Here is a 22,102-nt window from a genome sequence, read left to right on the forward strand (position 1 = left end):
TTACTAAAGAGAGAAAGGCAGCAGAGTGACTAAAAGTTCACCGCTGAGATAACTTCCAAAACAAATGCAAGGACAATTGCTGCTTCATCACATTCACTCCAGTGATGGTGCTCTACAAAGTACCGCGCAACTCACGGTAAAAAACACCCTCCTAATAAGATGATACTGCTTTCAGTGAATAAATGTTGGAGTTGACACAAACTTTTTGATGGTTGACTTCAATGGAAAATGTAATGGGGCCGTAATGCTTACAGGAATCATTCACGTTAATGTGCAAAACTACTCACGGCACCGTTTATACTGCTCCTCCTCACCTGTCCTTTTGGCAGACAAACAGATTGAAGGCGTTCTCCGCCCCCAGGAAGTTGTCGTCATCCAGAATTTCCACTGCACTCATCCAGTTAGGATTGAAGTCACGGGCAATCTAAAGCAAATAATTAAAAAACAAAACAAACAAACGTAAGATATGTCAGAGAAAACAGTAAACACCAGAGAGGTCCTGGGCAAAACAAAGGTAGTACTTGTCTCCAAGCAGATACTGCATTATCTATGAGCTAAGAAGTGCTGACTCCAAACATACTGCTTTTATGTTTCAAGCCCCGAGCAACATGAAATGTCCTTGAATACAAAGGCATGAAAAATGCTTTTCAAATCTGTTCTATTCATGCTGATTATGCGCATAGAGGATCCTGAACTGGGTCTATGATGGACACTATATATAACTCAAAGTATTTGCACTGTGAGCTCACTGGCTTATTTTAAATGAAGGATGCTAGATCATGTACAACTCCAGCAATAAGCCAAACATGCCCTAAACAATGCTTTATCATCTATTTTACTGTTAATACGAGTCTAATTGGCAAAGTAGATCACCGTGCTGTGTTAAAGATGACTGAAAATTAGTGTTTGAGATGATAAACACATTAAGATGACCCCTATTGATCATTACAAAGAATACAGGTTCACACGACTACAGATAAATATAAGGCCAATATTTACTTTTAATCTTGTTTATCTTCTAAGGTAAATATCTAGCTGTTTATCTGTTGAATGTGTCATTACATTCAAAAGCTAGTTGCAAACTATCTCTGCTTTCTGTTTGGTGTTGAGCAGTAGGGGTTATACTGTAATACCTATCTTGAAATATTTCAAGAAAGGTGTGATAATGATATTTCTGGCAATGTAGAAAAAAAATACTGAACTGAAGCAGCACTTATAAGTGTAAATAAATGAAGGACATTTTCCAGCCTCTTCCAATGAGCTACTGTCCCTGATGACACACTTCCTAATTTGAAGTGTGAATCTACTGAAACAAGTTGCTAGCAGCAGGAACAATATAGTGCAACAGTAGTGACACAACATAAATCAGGTGTAGCACAAAAGTAGTTTGAGTAGCTAGTTTTCCCAGGAAATCTTTGAAAATAAAGTAAATGCTTAACACTAAGTAATTTAACATGGTAGCAGATAGGGCTGTTCGATATAACGATATATATCGGATGACGATATAAAAACGTCTATCGTTTCATTTTACGTTATCGTTTGTTTCGTGGTGTCGCAAAATAAACTGTTTACGGCAATATTTTTTCATCGTTCTGATGGTCACTGTAGTGGCTATATTAATTATATTAATTTCTCTCTTAAGTTCTCTCTTTCTCTTATATATATATATATTTATTTAATATAACCACACTACTGACGGACAAGTGCGTGTTTTTATGCCTTGTGGTTAGCAACAGCGACGGTAACACCTTCGCGTGTCCGCTTGTTTATGTTCCACATAAACCTTTCACAATAAAGCTCAAGATCCTGCTGAGACTTTTCAAAATAAACTGAATCACGTGAAAGAGCAGAATATTAACGGATGAGAAGTAAAAAAGAGCCGCCAGGTGCTAAAAAATAGACCTTAGACTCAAACGTTAGAACAGGCAACCCGCAGCACGCCATGTAATAAATACAAAGAAAACGGCGGCCGTTACAACTTATGTCTAAAAATGCAGTTTCATGCATCGGTTAAAACACTCGACTCCGGTTAAAGGACACTCAGCTGGAAACACTTCACGCAAGTCGAGCTGCCCGAGATTCACAGAATTTACAGAAAATGTTAAATTTTTGTGATTTATATCGTTATCGGACGATAGAATTCTTATATCGGGATATGAGATTTTGGTCATATCGCACAGCCCTAGTAGCAGATGGTGTTGGGCAGCTCCTGATAAGTTACAATGTTAAATTGCTTAACTTTGTAGAGCACCATCACTGGAGTGAATGTGATGAAGCAGCAATTGTCCTTGCATTTGTTTTGGAAGTTATCTCAGCGGTGAACTTTTAGTCACTCTGCTGCCTTTCTCTCTTTAGTAATTCTGCTATAAAACAAGTGTTGACTTAAGACTTAAGTAAGAAAGATGTGATCTGGAAGTGAGTGTGCTACATTTATGTCCCAGCTTATTATCCGCCTTCTACATCAAGCTGGACCTCTCAATGCTTTTGACCTTTATTTTTGTGTCACATCTCTCTTCCTGTTGCTCTCCCCCGTTTCTCACCCTTTTATCCATTGCTTCTCTATCATTCTCTGACCTTTTCTAACGCTTCTAATATCTCTGCCCCCCTTGTTTTTTGTTTTGTTTAATCGATCAAGTCTGTCCCCCAATAATTTCTTTTTTTTTTTTTTTTTTACATTTTTCCCTTGACATAATTTTCTCTTTGTTTTTGCACTTTATTTTTTCTCTCCTGTTTGCTCATACATCAACTCTTTTTCTCACATGTTTTATTCTTTATTGTTTATAATCCCTCACTCTCCACCTTTTGCATTTCTCTCCCACCGTCCTTTCTCTGGTCAGTGCGGCCACCACAGACGAGGAGCGTCAGCACCTGCAGGAAGTGGGGCTGTTTCACCTTGGGGAGTTTGTAAATGTCTTCTGCCATGGTTCGCTGGTGCTGCAGAACCTCGGCGAGAGCTCCACACCCACCCAGGGCTCAGTGCTCTTTGGCACGGTTAATGGCATGATTGGTAAGTGCACTGATGACAAATGACAAATCGCTGTAAGCCTACAGCCAGTATTAGTTAGCTTAGTTTAGCTTAAGCCAGTATTAGTTAGCTTAGCTTCCCAAGACTGAGAAGAGGTGGAAACTACATGCCAAGTGACAAAGGTAGCAATATTTAGTTCCCACTGCCTCTCAGTCTACACAAAGACAAACAGTGCACTGTTTCTTGGCTGGCAGTAGGAACTTCCTACTGTCCACTGGTTTCCTTGAACTGAGTGGAGGCTCCCAGCCAAGTAACTTTTCAGCATGTAGCACTCCAAAACTTTACTTACACCTTGGCTTTTGTCCTGGTCAGACAAATGAGAGATAATTTGTTAATTAGTGGAAGTGACGGGAGGTAGATAGTTTTCAGAGCCAGGCAAGATTTATCCCCGCCCTCCTTGTTTTTCAGCCTTTGTGCAAAGATGCACTGAGAAGTCAGGGGCTCCAGTCATCTAACTGTTGGCTAAATCTGATTTTTAACTTCTGAAATTTCTCTTTTAGCATTACTTCACCTAAATGGGAAAATATGAATATTTTCCCACTCATTAGTAATGTCCAGTTTTATAGATTAGCATGGATTTATTTGTAGTAGCTACTGCTGAGAGTTTCCATCGTTATTCAATAGAGGATTGATAGCAGGAGTTATTCTGTGGTGTAAGATGTAAATAGAACAAGCTCATTTTAACCCTGTGTTTAATTTTAAAAGATAATCAAATGAAACTGTTTTTGGAAATACAGTTCATTTTAAATTTAATGCTGTCAAAGGTTAGATGTTGAGCACTTTATTGAATCTCCCTCTTCTTCTTCTTGCTACGCTCTTTATTGATGAACTGAGGAGTTGCTGTAGGTTTAAGAGAGAAATCTTCTCTCTTACTGGCTCAGGTGACTGGTCTGGACAGGCCAGTTTATAGCACCCAGGCTCTTTTCTTTTCAAGCAGTAAGGCGTGCATCATGAAATACGCCAGGAAAGGACACGGTCTAAGAGGCAGCATTTTTTTTTCTCTCTCTTTTTGTTTTTAACCAGTTCTAGTGAGATTCTCAATGTTGATCTTTTCACCTCTGTGTTTTCTGTGTTTTTGCTGATCAGCATATGTAGATGAATAATGAGAAGAATTATACAAGTCTTTAGAGTTTTAATTTAAAAAACCTGGTTTCTCTTTCTTACCTCTTTCTAGTGTTTTGAAATGTGATATGATATACCTTTATTAGTCCCACAAGGGGAAATTTCATAAGGCTGCCGACCTATTGCACGCAATGGCGGCGCCGTGATATTTAAGACAATAGCAGATTATTACAGCCAGGTGGTTTTTTTTGTTTTACAGAGCTGCATATTTTTTGTTGATCAAAAGCTTCAAAACGCTGCCTCCATTGCTCAGAATAAACCACAGGTATCTCTGTGAACAGTTTTCTAACAGATTAGGTAGGAAATTTAAAAAGAAAAAAAATAAATAAATCCAGTGAAAAATCTCACAATGACAGTCCTTTAGCAAATGACTGCTCTGCAGTGCTACAGTCACTGTCAGTGTTTTCATATTCCTCCGGCTAATTAGACAGTGCACAAACGTCTCCAAAGCCATTTCTTTAAAACTAATGTTTCCATTTGAGAAAGGAATAAGAAAGGAAAAGAAATCACAGTTTACACCTCATTACTCAGATTAAAACTAGTAACTTTCATCCTGGCAGTAATGAAGGCAGGGATGAAAAACGTGGAGCACACAACATTCAGACACAGCAGTATTTCACCCCTTGGTCTCCCAGAGCACATAATTTCCCCTCAGCACTCTCTCTCTGACTCCTGAAAAAGTGTCAGAAGAAAGTTTAACAGGATACGAGAATTTCCATTGTACGCTCCAGTTAAAGGTTTCCACAGGAGCTGGTAAACTAAAATGAGCTTCAGTGTCTAATGAAGATAAATACCTCTGCCAGGGTTATTGCTCTGAGATGTTTTGATTTATTAGACATTACTGGAAAGAAGCTGCAAGGCCGCAAGATTATTCCAGCCAGATAGCAACAAACAAGCAGATAAACTTGCAATAAACTTGTTGAAAATGGATAGTAGGTAATCTTAGATGGGAAGATTATTGTGATCGATTGAAGTAACGCGGGAGAGTCCATTATTTGGGAAAGGCAGAGCTTTAGGAACAGTCTTTCAATGCTAAATGTAAAAATGTAAATTCTAAATCTTTTACTTTTGTTATTAGTCAAATAGAGAATACTATATGTTAGTATTTTCTAAGGAGTTGCGGAGCTTAATCAGTGTGATGAAGTTTAAAATGTTTTATTTAGTTTTTTTTGATTCACTTTTAGCTAAACCTCCAAAATATGTTTTTTTCTAGCATGAAGCCAAAATGAATAAATTGTAGTTTCTATCTATTTATTCCACTCGATTTAATTTTTTCCCCAACTTCATATATATATTCTATCTAAAAATTTCTGACTGTTTGTTAAACAAAACAAGACAACATGCAAATGATGAGCCATGAGTCAAATTTACATACAAGTTCCTAGAAGATCAGCAGGAGAAAATGCATATTCATTTGTTTTTTTCATCCAGAACTGTGGATGCAGAATGTGGTATTTGGGTGCACTGAGTTGCTGGCACTAATCCTCCAGTGGAAAAGGGAGAAGGAGAGGGTAGACTGATGATCAAAGACCTTTCATTAACCCTCTGATGAAGAAAAATAATGTCGCATTTTTTTTCTGCAGCTTTTATTTGGAACACTTTTATAGTCTCTCTGTTGCTCCACATCAGGCACTGCAACACAAAAAGCATATTAAATAGAATTTACTGTTTATTGACACATACGGCACAGGCTTCCATCACATTGCCATACAGCGTATCCACTTTAGCATTTTTTATTAAACATAAAAGCGTTAAGTGCCTAATATCAAGTTGTTGCTCCAAGTTTTGTTTTACATTTTTATTTCTGACATTTCTCAGTCAAAGCTAATCAGATTAATAGATGATTATAGTAGTTAGTTGTTGCCCTGCTATCCTCCAGGCTCATGTCCCAAAGCACTTTCATGACTTTGCAGACACAGAAATAAGTTCTGCATTGCACATCAGTGCAACTCTTTGTTCACAAGTTGCTTTTTTTTGTTTTGTTTTGTTTTTTGTGGCAGTCAGTTTGAGTGCACATTACTTCCCCAGAGCGTTAGAGTAGCCCACTCTGTGTGCCAGAACTTTAATTTGTAGCACAGAGAAGAGCGCACCACTCCCCCAAAACCGTGCGACTACAATATTTACAGCACAGTCGGTCTCAAAATGAGACCGTTTGGAAATCTTTTAAATTATTGAACTATTGAAATCATGCTTCTTTACACCCAACATAGTCCCAGCATACAAGCATGAAATTTGTATTAGGGAGATTGCAGTCACACTAATGATCTTTTGATTTATTAATTATACAGCTGTTATGAGTTTATTATGAATCTAGTCCTTAAAATTCTTCTCGCTGATGTGAACCCAGAAGTATTTCCCATCTGCTGCAAAAGACTGCCGAGGTGAAAATCTGTAACGCCTCCATTGTGTTTTTGACTAACGTGTGTGTGTTTGTGTGTTTAGGTCTGGTGACATCCCTGTCCGAGGGCTGGTACAGCCTCCTGTTGGACCTGCAGAACCGCCTCAACAAAGTCATCAAGAGCGTGGGAAAAATCGAGCACAGCTTATATCCTTTTTACTTTTATAGTACGCTTGCCATCTGTCAGAAAGATGGAGGTGAACTGCACTGGCAGCTGTGGTTTGAGAAGCGAGAGGAGTAATACTGTTTTCTTTTAATTGGCTTTGATTTGTTTGATAGATATTTCAAGTGTGCAAAAATTTGTATTCGGCTCCACAGGCTTTTGTCTCATCATTTGATTTGTATTTACAGCTTAAACTAAAGCAATTTAGCAGTTGGCAAAAGAAGTCTTTTGTGACTTATTTTATCATTTTTAAGCAAAACTTGAGCCACTTCTGATTTCTCGAATGTGAGGTTTTACTGGTTGCATTGATCTTCTACTGACGTACTGCAACGGCTTGTTTTTAGGTTTTAGAGCGCTGGTCAGACAAAACTAAGCTTAAGAAAATCTCCTCTGGTTTTAGGAAATTGTGAAGGGCATTTTTCTGTTTTTTAGATTTCATTGATTTGTCCAGGCATGTTAGTCTAGATAATACATTCCCCAAAGTATTATTAAGCATTGCACAGTTGTTATGGATTCAGCAGTAACATGGTGACTCAACCAACCTTTTCTCTCTGGTCTTCTGAGCAGTGCTGCTTTTATTAGACTGCTTTCTCACTATAGTGAATATCTGTTGACTCGGCCTGAGGTAAAATGTGCGTTATTGTACCGAAGGTGCTGTCCTCAGGCGAAGCAGCTGCCTTGTATTGATTTTCCTTGACTGCGCTGCACCTGGAGGTCCTTCCACACGGAGCGAAAGACGGAGCAGGCCACGGGATTCATTGACGGGGACCTCATTGAAAGCTTCCTGGATCTCGGCCGGGCAAAGATGCAGGAGGTTGTCAGCACTCTGCAGGTAGGAGCTCATGTCCGTTCGGATCTACATTTAACCAGGATGGTTTTCAAGTGATGAGTAAACATTGTTACAAAAACATACCAACAGAGGTCTTTTTAGAGTCCGCTTGGTGTTTTTAGTGTAGTGATAACATGTTGTAAAACAAAATAGAAGTCATTATTCATCCCAAGCCAACAGTTTGTTGATGACTTTTCCCTTTATGACCTCTAGTTGAGTACAAGAAAGAGTTGTACATCCCTCGGTACTGTCATCACTGATTACACATATAAAGTGTGGGCTGGCCTCTGCAAATGATTAGTCAGTATATTTAAGGAAGACATTAAACTTTCTGAACCTTATGACTTTAGTCAGATTGCCTTTGTCTATAATTGCTGTTTTCCATCTGCCTCATTTGTAAAAGCTCATTGTTTTTATCCCACCAAATCTTTTCACTTGGATTCAAGTCTGCTAACTGAGATAGTCAGTATGCTCAGGATCCCCGTCTTCCTGGAACGTTCAGTGATTACCAAGAGAGCATCAGTTCCTCACGACAAACACTGCCAGCGCTTGCAGCTTGTCAGATTGGCCTCGTCAGTCTTATAGCAGCTCTAGTCCAATCTTAAACCGCCTCCCAAACCTCTGTCTTCACGTCTCTTTTCATATTTAAGTTGTATTATGTTCAAAAGAGCAGTGAGGCATCAGGCCCGTGCTTGTTTAGTGTTTAGCTTACAGCCTGTCTGTTCCTGCCTCCATCACTTTCTCCAGCACGTACCTGCCAGTAATATGGAGGCTCTTTCTCCACAGTTGTTTTGAAAGTCTGAGGCTCCTTCGGGAAATTTTACACTTTGTTCCCGGGTGTGCAGCTGTATCATAACTTTTAAAACAGGAACTTGAATTGCTTTGGAAATCTTGCAGGCAGTGCCATTTTGGTGTAAAGAAATACTTTGTGTTAGGTTTGTGAGACAGCTCTCTTCTCTATGACATGTGTACTCAGCTCGAGTGCAGAGATGGACTTGCATCTATATCACTGAAGTAAATTCAGTGTTGTTCCCTCTAGTATAGTTGCATATTATTATTAGTAAATTTCAAGTGAACAAACAAATATGAAAGCTGGTGTAATAACTGAGGGTGACAGAAGCCAACAGGTCCAACCGGAGCAGCTGGTGAAGAAGGATGCAGTTTGTATTTGTGGTTTTTTGGCTTAAAGCGACGCTGAACTTTGAATGACTCTTTGGACAGTTTTTATTATCTGACTGGGAACTGGAAATAACATTCATAGCAGAACAGGTGGAAAAATAAATTTTGGCAGATAAACAAATAATAATATACTGCTTTGTGTGTCTTCTTAGCCTTACTGCATTTAAAAAAAAAAAAAAATTACACTTTTAGCTGATAAACAAAGGCTGTTCCCTGTTTGCCTCCCGAGAGCAGCCAATAAAGACAGTCCAAAGTATTTGGATGGTTTGTTTGCCAGGAGACGCCTGTTTAAAGCCAGGGTTCTGCTAAAGTTGGATCACTGCTATAAAAATAAAATGTTAGCTGCTCACTGGTGTCTCTGTGCAACTAAAAATAGGTACACTAAAAACTGATTGCATATTTGATATAAAAAATTAAGCCTGCAACTAACAGTTTCTTGTTTTGTTTTTCAGCAGCCTAGCATCTTAATACGCTTTAAAAAAAAAAAAAAAGCCCATTAAAATCTCAGCTTTATGAAGCTCAAGTGATGCCATCACATTTACTCTGTCCAAAGAAGACTCTGGAATCCAGCCTTATCCATTTTAGTCATATTCAGACAAAAAAAAAAAAAACATAGTCCAAGAAAAAAATGTAATCAGTTCTTTTGTGTTGTTTGCTTGCACTTTCATTGAAAGCCCATCATTTAAATCCCAGTAGAAAGAAGTTTCGGTTCACAGCAGGAAAACCCAAGAGCCTCTGCATGCAGCAGAAAGTGATGAAAAAAATGACACAGATTAAGTGCAATCATATAAAATAATAATAATAATAGATAAATAAAAAAAATTGACAGAAACTAAGCACTGAGTAATTTTTTTCAGAAGCTTTTAAGATCATTTCATGTCCACTCAAGTGAAATAATAAATGCAGGTGAAGGAGTGAGGCTGAGTGGCACTGGGGGGGGTTTGTCTCAGTATTGGAGCCTCATAGCTCGGTGTCATTCAATTTCAGATCGATGACGGCAGCGGCATGAAGCGTGAAGCCACAGTGGACGAGGTGATTAAGATAGTAGAGGAGCTGACAAGGATCCACTAGTTTCCAGTGGCATCGAGAGCCCCGCCGAGCGAGGGGACGGTCCCGAGGCGTAGTGAAGACGCTGACGAAGGGAACGGTTTGGTTTTTTTGCAGATATGTAAATAATTATAAATAAACAATGTGCGCATGGTCATCTGCCAGACTTCAATAATTTGTCACCTGTTGAGACCCTGAAGGTGCTACACGATGACTGTAGCACTCTTCATTTAGACGAGAGTCTCCAGGCAAAGTGCGTAGCATCCTGTCTGAACAACAGAAAGACCAAAGTGAAAACACTGGTCTGAGTGCGTGCGTGCGTTTGTTTGTGTGTGTGCGAGTGCGTGTGTGTGTGGAATATAAACAGGAAAAATCCAGAGATTTTCCTCACACAGAAGCTGTTCTCTGGGATGTTTGTGACAGTTTAAGGTTAGCTGATTGTCTACACCCCACCTTTTAAATGTGACTGCTTTACAGTTCCCAAGTTTATTCGTCAAGTCTGGAGTAAACTTGCTGTATGACAAAGAAAATAAGATAGATTTATAGATATTTTGTCTTTGTGATGTTTTCTTTGTTAATTCTAATAAACTTTGCTTTAGTACTCTTCACATCTTTATCTCCGGTTCTTGATTGTTGTTCAAACTCAAGCCTTGGTGCACTGCATCAATCGAGGTTACCGCTGTCAGTAATTAATGTAAAAGTCAATAATTAGAGTTACTCATGAAGACTTCTGCATACTAGTTTAAACTTCTTGCTTTTCATGGAGCTCATCTGGATTAACAAATCTAAAGTCTCTGCAGCTGATAGGTTTAATATGAGCAATTTACTTGCAAAGATGTAGACATCCCCGTTGTCTGTTATTTGTGGTTGGTGCTAACTGATAAAATACAATTATACTAATAAGTTCAACTACCCATATTGAACATTACATGCACTAAACTGCATCATTTTGACATGTTTATCTACAGTTTAGCCAAAGTGCTGTGATCCTGCTGCTCTGAGCTTTAATAACTAAGCTTTAATTAAATTGCATTGGGCTGATGATGCAAACAGTTTTGATTCCAGCTTTTAAAATGGGAAAATGCAATTTCTTTAATTTCATTGTTTTGTTAAAAAGCGATAAGGAATAATCAGTTGAGATAAAATAATAATATCTTCAACTGAGTTTTTAAATGTATTTAAAGAGCAGATTCAAGATGAATCACAAAGTGCTTCACATCAAACAACACTAAAACAAAACATGAGACTGGGACTGAAATACCAGGATATCAGAGATTAATAGATAGTGCTGCTTAATTGTGCACATTGCTAGTACTTTTTACCTTAAATGGAGGGTTTTATATTGCAGTATAAATACTTATAATTATGTAAAGAATCTAAAAATGTCACTGCTCGGCTGGCACGGCTCTTAACGTACAACTTTATAGCCTCTTTATTCAGGCGGAACTGTTTTTATTTAGGTTCCAGAGTCGAGTCTTTTCCCGTTTTTATATGTACAACTATTTAATATTCTTCCAGAAGGTGCCCTCTACGATCTCTGCAGTCAGCCTCGTTCATCAAATTAATACAGCTCCTTGGGTTTTATTTGCAGTTAATGCTGACTCGCTACTGTCAGCGCCACAGCCGCAGTGAATTTGCCCCCCCCCCCCCAAAAAAAATAAAGAAAAATTGGTTTAAAAAGTGTTTCTGGGACAGTAAATCTGTTTGTGTACTGAGCACGCAGAGTCTCATCTGTGTTTCTTTATCAGACCTGCTGAAATTCAGAATGCTGCTGTGCATTGTATTCTCAAGCATCTCATTAATTTATGTTGTGTGCACATTCCTCTTCATCTTCAGTAAACAATGTCAGATTGGAATAAAGCGGCGTCTCCTGTTGAAGGTATCAAAGGTCTTACAGATGGAAATACTGCTGGGCTGACTGTGCGCACCAGCCTTTTAGAAATGATTCTCTCCACTGAGATTTTGAAGGAAACTGGTCACTGACTGGCAGCGAAAGTCCACTGCCAATTCTCCTGAGCTATTTTTGTCCCACTGTCACCATCCAAAGGCATTTTTGCTCTGCTTCTGCCTCCATCTTCACACCCACTGTACTCTGAGTTCACTGGAGACCTCTGTACATGTCACAAAGAAATCAAATTAGAGTGCAGACATTAAAAATAATACATCAACTCAATATTTGTACCTGTTTTCACTGATGGGGGATTCAATTTTCTGTGATGGAAACTCATATCACTCTGAGTACTGCTGCTTTTTATTTTGTGTAAGTCACATGTTGTAAGTTGTGTGTATACACACTACACTGATGCCTTACCAAGGACATACCAGAAAGCAGGACACAGTGTCAGCCCCCTATGTGACAGTGTATATCACAGCATTCATTCTTAATGTTAATGCAAGGTTTATAAAAAAGCACTCCAGGCAACATTGCTGTAAGATATTAAGCTTTAAAATGGTTAATGTGGCGCTTTGACCCAGTGTTTTGTTCCACCGTTAAATAATAATTCCCCTTGTAGATCTCCAGGGGTGTGTCCATCCTCAACCCGAATGTTAACAAAGCGGTCAGCCCTCACTAAAAGTTTAAAACACACAAATATATTCTGAACTATTATGTCTGATCTTAAATATTTTAAGCCTTTGCAAACTTGCTTGCTTTCACATGTTATGTTAAAATACATTTATAACATGAAATATTCAGGACTAAAAGAAATAATCAGCCCTGAGGTTCAAGCGAAAAAACCAAAAAAAACATCCCCATGCATTTTTCATTGAAAACTCTGCTAATCCCTTTCAGACAACAGGGCAAAAAAAACCCCTGAAACAACCAAGACTCTAACGCTTTAAGGTGGCTGTGTAGAGCCCCATGGCTCATTGTATTTAGTAACTGAATGTAAGTTTTAATGATTTGTTTATGTCTAAAATCTGTCTCACTTCATCTCAGTTTGTAATAAATAATGGAGGCTTTAACCCCCAGCTGTTTCCATAAAGCCTGCATAATTACTCGCTTTTTTTTACATTTAAGAGTTTTGGAAATCTGTCACCATTAAACCATAAAACTGAAAGCATGACTACGTACGATGGCTTTGCATGTTTTGACAGCAAGTTCACCCCGTTTCCACAGAAAGAAAGCACACACTCCTTCACTTCTAAGGTTTGATGTATCAGGGCACATTCAAACATAAATTATGTAAAAACAACTTCAGATGAACAACAGCACATGACATACCACACCATGCCATGACTTATTTAACAAAAATTCATCCAAAATTCAGAAGCGCCGTGTGAGAAACCAAGTAAAGGAGGTCAGTTGGAGCCAGGTGCTGCTAATTAAATGTCTCTTATTAACTGATCATCAGCTATGTGAGCGCCTTTAAGAAAGGAGACGTGTTAGCAGTTTCCTGGATTGGAGTGTTTGGGTGTATCTTAACATAATGTCAAGAAGGAAAGACGGCAGCAGTGATCTTAGAGAAGCATGTGCTGCTTCCCATCAATCTGGGAAGGGTTATGAGGGCGCTTCTAAACAATTTGAAGTCCATCATTCTGCAGTGAGCAAGATTTTATTCACAAGTGGAAACAATTTAAGGCCGCAGCCAGTCTTCCCAGAAGTGCAAATTCACTCTAAGGTCAAACTGTGCAATGTTCAGAGAAACTGCAAAAAGATCCTAAGAGCTCTCAGACTCAGACCTCAGTTAGCCTGTTAAATTCATGAGAATACAATTAGCGAAAGACTGAACAAGTAGTGGCTTTGTAGGGTTGCCAGAACAAAGCCTTTTCTCTGAAAAAAATAATTGCATCTGAACAAACCATAAGACGTTTGGAGCAGTGTCCTTTTGGACAAACAAGGCCAAATTGGAGACATTTGACTATGATGGACAGTGGCTAGTGTGGAGAAAACCAAACGCAGCATGTCAGCACAAACACTTCATATCAACTGTCAAACACGGTGATGGAGGGGTGATGATTTGGGCTTGTTTGGAGCCACAGGACCTGGGCACTTTGCAGTCATTGACCCAGCTATGAACTCAAAGTCCAACCCGATTAAAACACTTTGATGGAACTTTAAGAGAACTGTGATTAAATGAATTCCTGCAAATCTTAACCATCTGAAGTAGCTTTGTAAAGATAAGAGTGAGCCAAAATTCCCCAACAATGATGCGAAAAACTGATAAAGGCATAAAGAAAATGATTATGGCTGCTAAAGCTGGATCTAAGTGTTTGTTAAATAATTAATGACATGGTGCAATGTGTCATGTGTTGTTCTTCACCTGGGGTTGTATTTAAATATGATTACAACTTTGTACAGTCAGGATTAACCTGCGCTGCTATCACTCAAACCTCTAAGTGGAATTATTTTGTTAAAAAAAGAGATTTTTCTGTCATAAATTTGATTTGCATACATTTTTATGCAAATCTGAGACAGTCCAGCGGAAGCCTTGTGCTGGATTGAGGCTGATATGACCCTAATGCTATTAAGTGGGTCGGTGCTTTTTCTTCTATGGCACGTCTACTGTGTCATACGCTGCACAAAAAACTGCTTCCTTTGCCACCCAGCAGCACTGCATCATAGTTAAAGCAGAGGAGAATCAGTAGGCTAACATCACTGTGTTGACCTCAGACTTGTAAATCAAATACATTTGGATTTAGAGATGTCTTCATAAAACCCAAAGGAAGACATTTTTATCCTTTCCTAACATGCACGCTAAAATCAGCTCTTCAACTACAAAAGGCACAACCTTAAAGCGGCACTGTTAAATATGTTATGTCAACAGCAGAAAAGATTAGCATACTGGTGTGTAACATAAAAAGAGCTGCTTGTGATGATTAACCCATGTGTTTATCATGTTGACCTTAAAGCTCTGAGCAGGTTCTGGCATCTTTCAGCTAATGATTTTAGTTTTAGAACAACAGCAGCTGTTTTTCTTTTTCTGAGAAAAGTTCCACTTCTTCTATTTTGAAGGCTCGTCTGTGAACTCTGAACTCAAATTACTATAAATAACACCAAACAATACGCAGCAGAAAAAATAACCAAAAGAAACGTGTATGTGGAGGGACCCATGTGGCTTGTTAGCCATTTCTACCTTCATGTACTCTTTCTAACCCCATGATGGGCTTCAAGCTGCATACAAGGCCTCCTGCAAGGCACTGCCCATCACTGATGGGTGATATTCTTTCACGTATCACACTCTCCTTTAAATGGGTGAAGGTCAATCATGTAGAACCACCTCTGGCAACTGTCCATTACATCTGCACTCTCATATCATAAACTTGCAGCTTTGCTGGAGCAGCTGGGAGGCTCAAAGAGATAATTTCATTTCAGATTTTTTGACATGTGGTTATCTGCTGATTCTAAACAGGTGTACTCAGAGGAGCCCTGCAGCTCTGTTTCGGAGGGCTGACTCTTTTCACTGAGAAGTTTTTCGCACCTCCGCTTGGTCTGGCCCCCAGCTACATATGGCCGCTCTTAATCCCACTGAGCCAGAGCTAGAGAGCCCCCCCCCCGGCCATTCCCGGTGCCAAAAGTGACTGAGTCTTTGATGTTGGTGCCCCCGGCTTCAAAACATCCCTCCCAGAGAGCTTCAGCAGACTCCTCGAGTGTCATAGTTTGATTAAATTGCTAAAGCACACTTTTAGTTTTAGTTTTTAGTCCTTACTCTTAGGTTACCCTTGCTGGTCTCTGTAGTTGTGAGTCAGGAACACATACTACATTTCTCTGATATATATATATGTGATTTTCCCAAACTGTGACTCTGTAGTAAAACAAAACAAAACAAAACCTCATCATCCAGCACCAACTGTGTGGCTTAGTGATCCATTTTTAACGTTTTCTTGTGCAACAATGTTTCCATAAATGAAAAGTTCTATAATTCAACCTCTGAATGATATAAGAACCCTCTCCATGAAAATCCCTCCAGAGTATAGGCAGGAATAAAACTGGTGAATTTGTTGCACGCAAGTGAAGATTTCTAACTCAGGGTGGGGAAAAAATAAAATAAATATCATAACTAATTCTTGAGATTTGCTGCCTAAGAATTATGAACAATAACAGCATATATCTTCAGGCGGTGTCTAAAGTGTTTAAGGCACTAATGATGTTGCATTAGGTGGTAGACCTGATAACTGCCACTAATAGTTGGATGGAGAATTATGTCAGGATTGTCTCTTGAAAGAACGCGTGAGGTTTCTGTAGAAATGACAGCAAATGTTCTACACAGACGTCCCGGTCAGATACTTCAGACTTTATGATGCAGCAGTTCAATGATCTACAAATTTGGGTTCTCACAAGAGAAAAGTTCATTGAAAAATAGAAGTGATAATGGAGGTGTCCCTTCTTGTTAGTCAAACTTAAACATGTGAACCTTTTCATTCCCGCTGCCAATACCTCTCCGCCTACACTTTTCCAGCCTCAGGTTGGGAAACTCTGCACTGCACCTGAGTTTGAAACCCAGTTTGAAACCACCAAAACATTTTCATGTGATTTTCCTTTGACAGCTCTGCACGTTTTTGCACCAGCTGCCTTTCATATTGTGGTTACTCGTGTCTCCAAAAAAAGCCTGATGTCTTTGTCACAGATTCAAGCAAGCGGGACTCCACACTGTCCCCAGATAAACGTGTTTCCCCCTCCAGCGCACAACTGGACTATTTTATGGACTCTAAACAGCATGGTTAATGCTTTCGACCCTGGCAGGGAGCCCCTACTTTCTGGCACATAATTTATTATTGCCATTCCTGTCCTGCTGCAGCTGAGGGGCTGTCGTGCCCCGTTTGTTGTCTCCTTTCTGCAAGCTTGTGATCAGAGCTGTTTTGTTCTTTGTCCTTTCAGCATTTCCGTCTTACATCCCAGTCCAGGCCCAAGGTATCTTGTTTGCCGGAATACGAAATGAATTCCTTCCAGGTGTAATTTTGAAAAATTTCAAATGTCAAAATACTGAAAAAATTTCTCATTGTGTTGCTGGGAAGAAAAAAAAAATATGTGCACTAATACTTTTAGATTTTTTACACCCTGCAGAACTATTGTGGAATTGGATTACTAGAAGATTGCAGTGTTGCTTTCCTCTCTTGCCTTTCCAATACCACAATTATCCGTAATTGCGTAGGAAGATGGAGACGTGTGCGAACGCTGACAGGGTGATGTGAAGATTTCAGGCAAATGCACGGAACACATGATAGCCCAACTCAAAAGGAACGATGAGTGCTCCTCTGTGTACTAGTGATAAGAGCAGCCATCTCTTTCTTAAATTAGAGGCAGAAATGAGCACAGCTTACGCCGTGAAATTACACTGAAGATAAAATTTGATGGAAAACTGTTCTTGAGACCACTAATGCACACCCTGCACAATCATTTCCGCCCGATTGTGTTAATGATGCAGTGCCTCTAATCGCGTTAACTTCAGATGGGACTGGTTTTGATGCTCGGGTGTACTGCATGAAATATTCAAATTGAGGTGCCCTACATTAGGCAGCAAATCTTTTTTTTTTTTTCAGTTTATTTATTTATTTTTAGTTGACTGGAGGCAAGTGTCTGATAACACCGATTTTCTCTGATAACCATGCGGAGATTGTAATCTGGTAGTAGTCGTGCACTCGCTCAACAGCAGGGAGACAAACAAGAATCACACAGCTTCCTGTGGCGTTGGCTTTGTGTTCATGGCTGCAACCAAATTGTACAACAACAACAACAACAATAAAAAAAGAAAAACTCCAGAAAACCCTAAGAAGGCTGAGTTTTCAGCAGCTTTAGCCCTCCACTGATTGACTGACTTTCTGATTTCTGCTTTATTATTCAACCCGAGAAGGACGCGACTGCTCATTCACATTTCAACATTTTTGTCAAGACATGTCAGCAAACTGGGGCATTAGGAGAAACGCTGTGGAAGCATCAAAGCTGGCATGACTTCTCCACCGGGAATCTTAAATGTCTGCACACATTTTCATTTTCGTCCATGCACTCATCGAGGTGCTGCAGTCTAAACAGCCCGGTGGAGACGGACCCTGCCTGCTCTGCAAATAAGACAATTCTATGAATTCATGTCTAGGAATTATTTTTTGTGACAAAAGCTGTGACCCCTTCTCACTTAAGGGTATATAAAAGTTTAACATCTGCCTTAAATTGTGCATGTGAGCCTGCTTGCACTCAGCTCAAGGGTCTCCTTAAACGTTTATATCAGATGGAAGGCAGTACTCAAAAACCTGAAGGTGCTCTGCTCATCAGCTAAGTATGCCAAACCTTTATGTAAATGATCTCTGAACCACATCATCTTAATATGTGAACAACAGGAAGTGAAGCTGAGACACATTTTAAGCCACAGAGCGACATGAAGAAAGTTTTAACCGCTCGCGACAGAGGAAAAGTTTGTTTTTGGTTCATCTTATATTGATTCTGTCGTCTGACCTCACCGCAGGATTTTTTTGGTGGGCCACTGGCAGTCTGTGCCGTCTCCAATTTATCTTCTGACACAGGTTAAAAATAAATAACTAAAATAAAGAAGTGCTTCAAAGATGTGTGGTTCTGAAATGGGAATCTCAGCAAATTCTTTAAACTGGAAGCTAAATTATATTTGATCTTTCTGTTCAAAGACAATCATTTAGACATTTCCAAGCTCCCTGCTGTCTGTAACATCCACTGTGTTCAAGGAACAAGAGAAAACTAGAAAATCCACTTACGTTAATCAATCTATGCTCCTGTTACTGTATTTGTCACAAATTCAATTCTGTTCTATTTATATAGCACCAAATCACAACAGCAGTCAAGTCAAGGCACTTTATGTCATAAGATAAAGAGAGAAAAGCCCCAACAATCAGATGACCCCCAGTGGGCTTGCACTTTGCAATAGCAGGAAAGAAAAACTCCCTTTTAAGAGGAAGGACCAGGCTCAGGGTGGGGGATGGGTAAGAGGCGGGACAAAAAACACACTAGGGCAGCGAGCAAACAACTAATGTTTAAGTGCAGAGTGCTGTGTGAACATATGAGAGTAGTAACAAGAGTAAAGAAGAAACACCCCCAGCAGCCATTGCAGAGTAACTGAGGGATAATTCAGAGTCCAGTCGTAACTATAAGTTTTATCTAAAAGAAATGTTTCAACATTAATCCCAAAAGAGAGGGTGTCTGTCTCCCCAATCCAAACTGGGAGCTATTTCCAAAGAAGAGGGGCCTGAAAGATGAAGGCTCTGCCTCCCATTTTACTTTTAAATACTCTACCTCTGAGAGTGAAGTGCTCTGTTTGGATAATAAAATACTATGAGGCCATTAAGATATGATAAGGCCTAATTATTCAAGACCTTGTATGTTAAGAGAAGGTTTTTAAATTCAATTTTGGACTTAACAGGGAGCCAAATGAATAGAAATACTGTGCATTTCTTTGTAATCTGATATTATTTACCAAACACAAATGTCTGCTAATGAAATACGTAAATTATTTAAACTGCTTTTTAAAAAATGACATTTTACAATGCGAGGGACATATATTCTTCTGCGCAGAAACCCCCCAGCTCTTCATTTGTCCCCAGACTTCTGCCGTGTCCTTTTAATGCACCGAGACAGTATTATCAGTGCTGGCATCACAATTCAGCGTAAAGAGAGGAAGAGTTGTTCTGGATTGTAAACCAGAATTTACACAAAGCCCACATTGTGGAAAAGCAATTGGAGCAGTATTAAAATAGTCAGTGCTGTGTGGTTTGTATTTTCTCACGCTCAGCTTGAGAAATGTAAAGAAAAAATTACTGAAGCCAAAGTTATTTTCTGCTGCTTACAAACTGCGCTGCAATCTGGTATGTCAGTTGATCAGTGGCGATTTAAAGGACCCCAGCCAGAGTTTGATTGATGACCACATGCAGGGGAGTTTGCCAGGTCAAACTTTTTACCTCACATGGCTGGTTTAAAGTCTGACCACACAGATTTTGTTCACTGAAGCACAAGATGGGAATAAATACTTGGAATTATTTAGAATTTGAAGCCTTTTTAAAGTCGTCTCAATGAGTCAGAAACCCTGTGTTACACGATAGGATAATGCATACTGTATGATCACAAATCACAATACACAGAGACACTACTACATGTGGAATGATGCAGATGTTAACACGCTCACATAGTCAAGTGTATTCGCTCATCAGCCACTTCATTAGGTACACCTTGCTTATACTAGGTTCCCTTCACGACTGCATTAATTCTTCATGACACGCATTCGTCATGGTCCTTCAAACATTCCTCTGAGATTTTGGCTCATGTTGACACGATAGCATCACAGAGTTGCTGCAGATTTGATCTCTCACCACATCTGAAACGTGCTCTGTTGGATTGAGATCTGATGAGTGTGGAGCCCATTTACAGGGAGTACAGGGAACTCACTGCCATGGTCAAGAAACCAGTTTGAGCTTAGTGATAACATCCTGCTGGAATCAGAAGATGGATACACTTTAGTCATGAAGGGATGGACTTGATGAGCCGTGACACTCAGTTAGGGTGAAATATTTAAACATAAGGGGAAATAACTTTGCCAAGAAAATGCCCTCACCATTACATCCCCCACCAGCCTGAACCATTGATACAAGCCAGGATAGATCCACGCTTTTATGATGTTTGCACTGGGTCAACTGACTCTTTTATCTGAACGTGGCAACAGAAATAGAGACTCATAGGTAACCTTTTTCCAACCTTCTGTTGCCCAGCTTTGGAGAGCCACAGCAAACTGGAGCATCAGTCACCTGTTCTTCGCTGACTCAGACCAGCCCAACACCAGCAAACATGCCATGTTCAGAGTCTCTTGCTTGATTTGAACATCAGCACATTGGCCATGTCTGCGTGGCTAAATGCACTGAGTTGCTGCCATGTAATTGGCTTACTACATATCTGTTTCCCAATGAGCCATGACAGTGAGCCATGATGCACAATATCCAGATACAGTTATGAGCTTTCAGCGGCTGCAGTTAAGTTGTTTTTATTAAATATAAGCCATCCCTTTCATGATAAGGGAAAATATCAGATACACGTAGTAGATTAAATCAGTAATTTTCAATGAAATACTATTATAAGTGCCGTCTTTCCAGTGAATCAGTTAAATTTGTTATATTCGCCTTTTTCTTTTCCATGACAGCTATTTTCAATTGGGCCAGCTGGGAAAGCACTGGTGAACAAATTTCATTCATGGTGGATCAGTTCCATCGAGTGTCTCAGAGAGCTGTGACACAGAGCCAGCATACACAATACTAAGACGCTGGAACAGGCTCAATGAAATGAAATGCAGTCATTTTTAATATTATCAGTTACACCTGTGCTTTTGCTGTGATGAGATGCTGCTGTGGGGGGAAAAAAGGTCTAGGCACCCTGGCCAACTGGGACTGCTGTCATAGTGAAGTGGAAATGTCTGGCAGGTATGAGGCTCAAATGTGAGGCAGGCAACATCACAGACAGCGAGAAGCACTTTAAAATGATAACACACACACACACACACACAAATACACTAGACGAGTTAGCATCAATAATAAATGTTAGTAAGTAGTCACTGAATTTCTAGCAAAGATGTGTAAATAAAAATCAGCGATCAGAGAGCAGTATTAACAACTGAGGAGGTTCTGATTTATTCATAAATATCTGTGACTCATCAAACTCACCACTTTCTTCATGAATCATGAACTGGCACAGAAATTATATAATAATGATTTTTTTTTTCATTAGTCGGTGCCTCAACATCACTTTTGTACCCCAGAGTCAAGTAATACATCACAGTGAGTTGACGCTAAGTGTTACCTAATTACTGCTCGATTATCTTACTATTATCATCCCCTGTAGGAATGTGGATGAACTGGAACATCAGCTGTGAGCCAGCGAGTGAAAGTGGGCCATGATTGGGCCAGAAGTAGCATCTCCCCCTGCAGCCAGATTCTAAAATAGAAAAGCAAATGGAGAGCATCCCAGAGGAGTGGAGGATGATGCAGCAGCAGGTTATTTCTTATGGTTTTGGAGCAAGATCATATGTAGGTGTAATGTTTGGGTGAATGAATGCCGATGTGGGATACAGAGGATCCTAATCAAATCACGTAATTGTGGAGGTTTTTTTTTTTTTTTTAACACTTTGATGCAACACATTTTAACATCTGGCACGCAGAACATTTAATTCAATTCAGTTTTATTTATATAGCACCAGAGCAGAACAAGAGTTGCCTCAACGTGCACTATATTCTTAAAAACAAACAAAACAAACCCTAAAACAAAAAACGCCTGTTTTATTTAATTATTAATTTTTAAAGCTTTCGTTTTTCACTCTGTCAGTTTTCTTTTTCTTTGCAGTTTGAGGATAATGATCACCACCAGGGTTAGAATACTTTCTAGTTTCTGTATGATTGCAGGTT

At 39.4% G+C, this 22,102-nt stretch overlaps 1 protein-coding gene across 1 annotated transcript; it reads left to right on the forward strand.

Moving 5' to 3' along the window:
• Window positions 1–2,799: 2,799 nt before the first annotated feature.
• On the forward strand, window positions 2,800–10,371 carry LOC120742242 (DNA damage-binding protein 1-like; the record flags this gene model as incomplete). The annotated part of the gene is made up of 4 exons (XM_040045427.1): window positions 2,800–3,007; window positions 6,590–6,692; window positions 7,417–7,540; window positions 9,704–10,371. Coding segments are annotated over 4 exons (519 nt in total), but the record flags the coding sequence as incomplete, so codon positions are not given.
• Between the last annotated feature and the right edge of the window lie 11,731 nt (window positions 10,372–22,102).

This window comes from Simochromis diagramma, unplaced genomic scaffold (assembly GCF_900408965.1).
Source record: "Simochromis diagramma unplaced genomic scaffold, fSimDia1.1 OVJJ01000079.1, whole genome shotgun sequence".
Taxonomy (NCBI): domain Eukaryota; kingdom Metazoa; phylum Chordata; class Actinopteri; order Cichliformes; family Cichlidae; genus Simochromis; species Simochromis diagramma.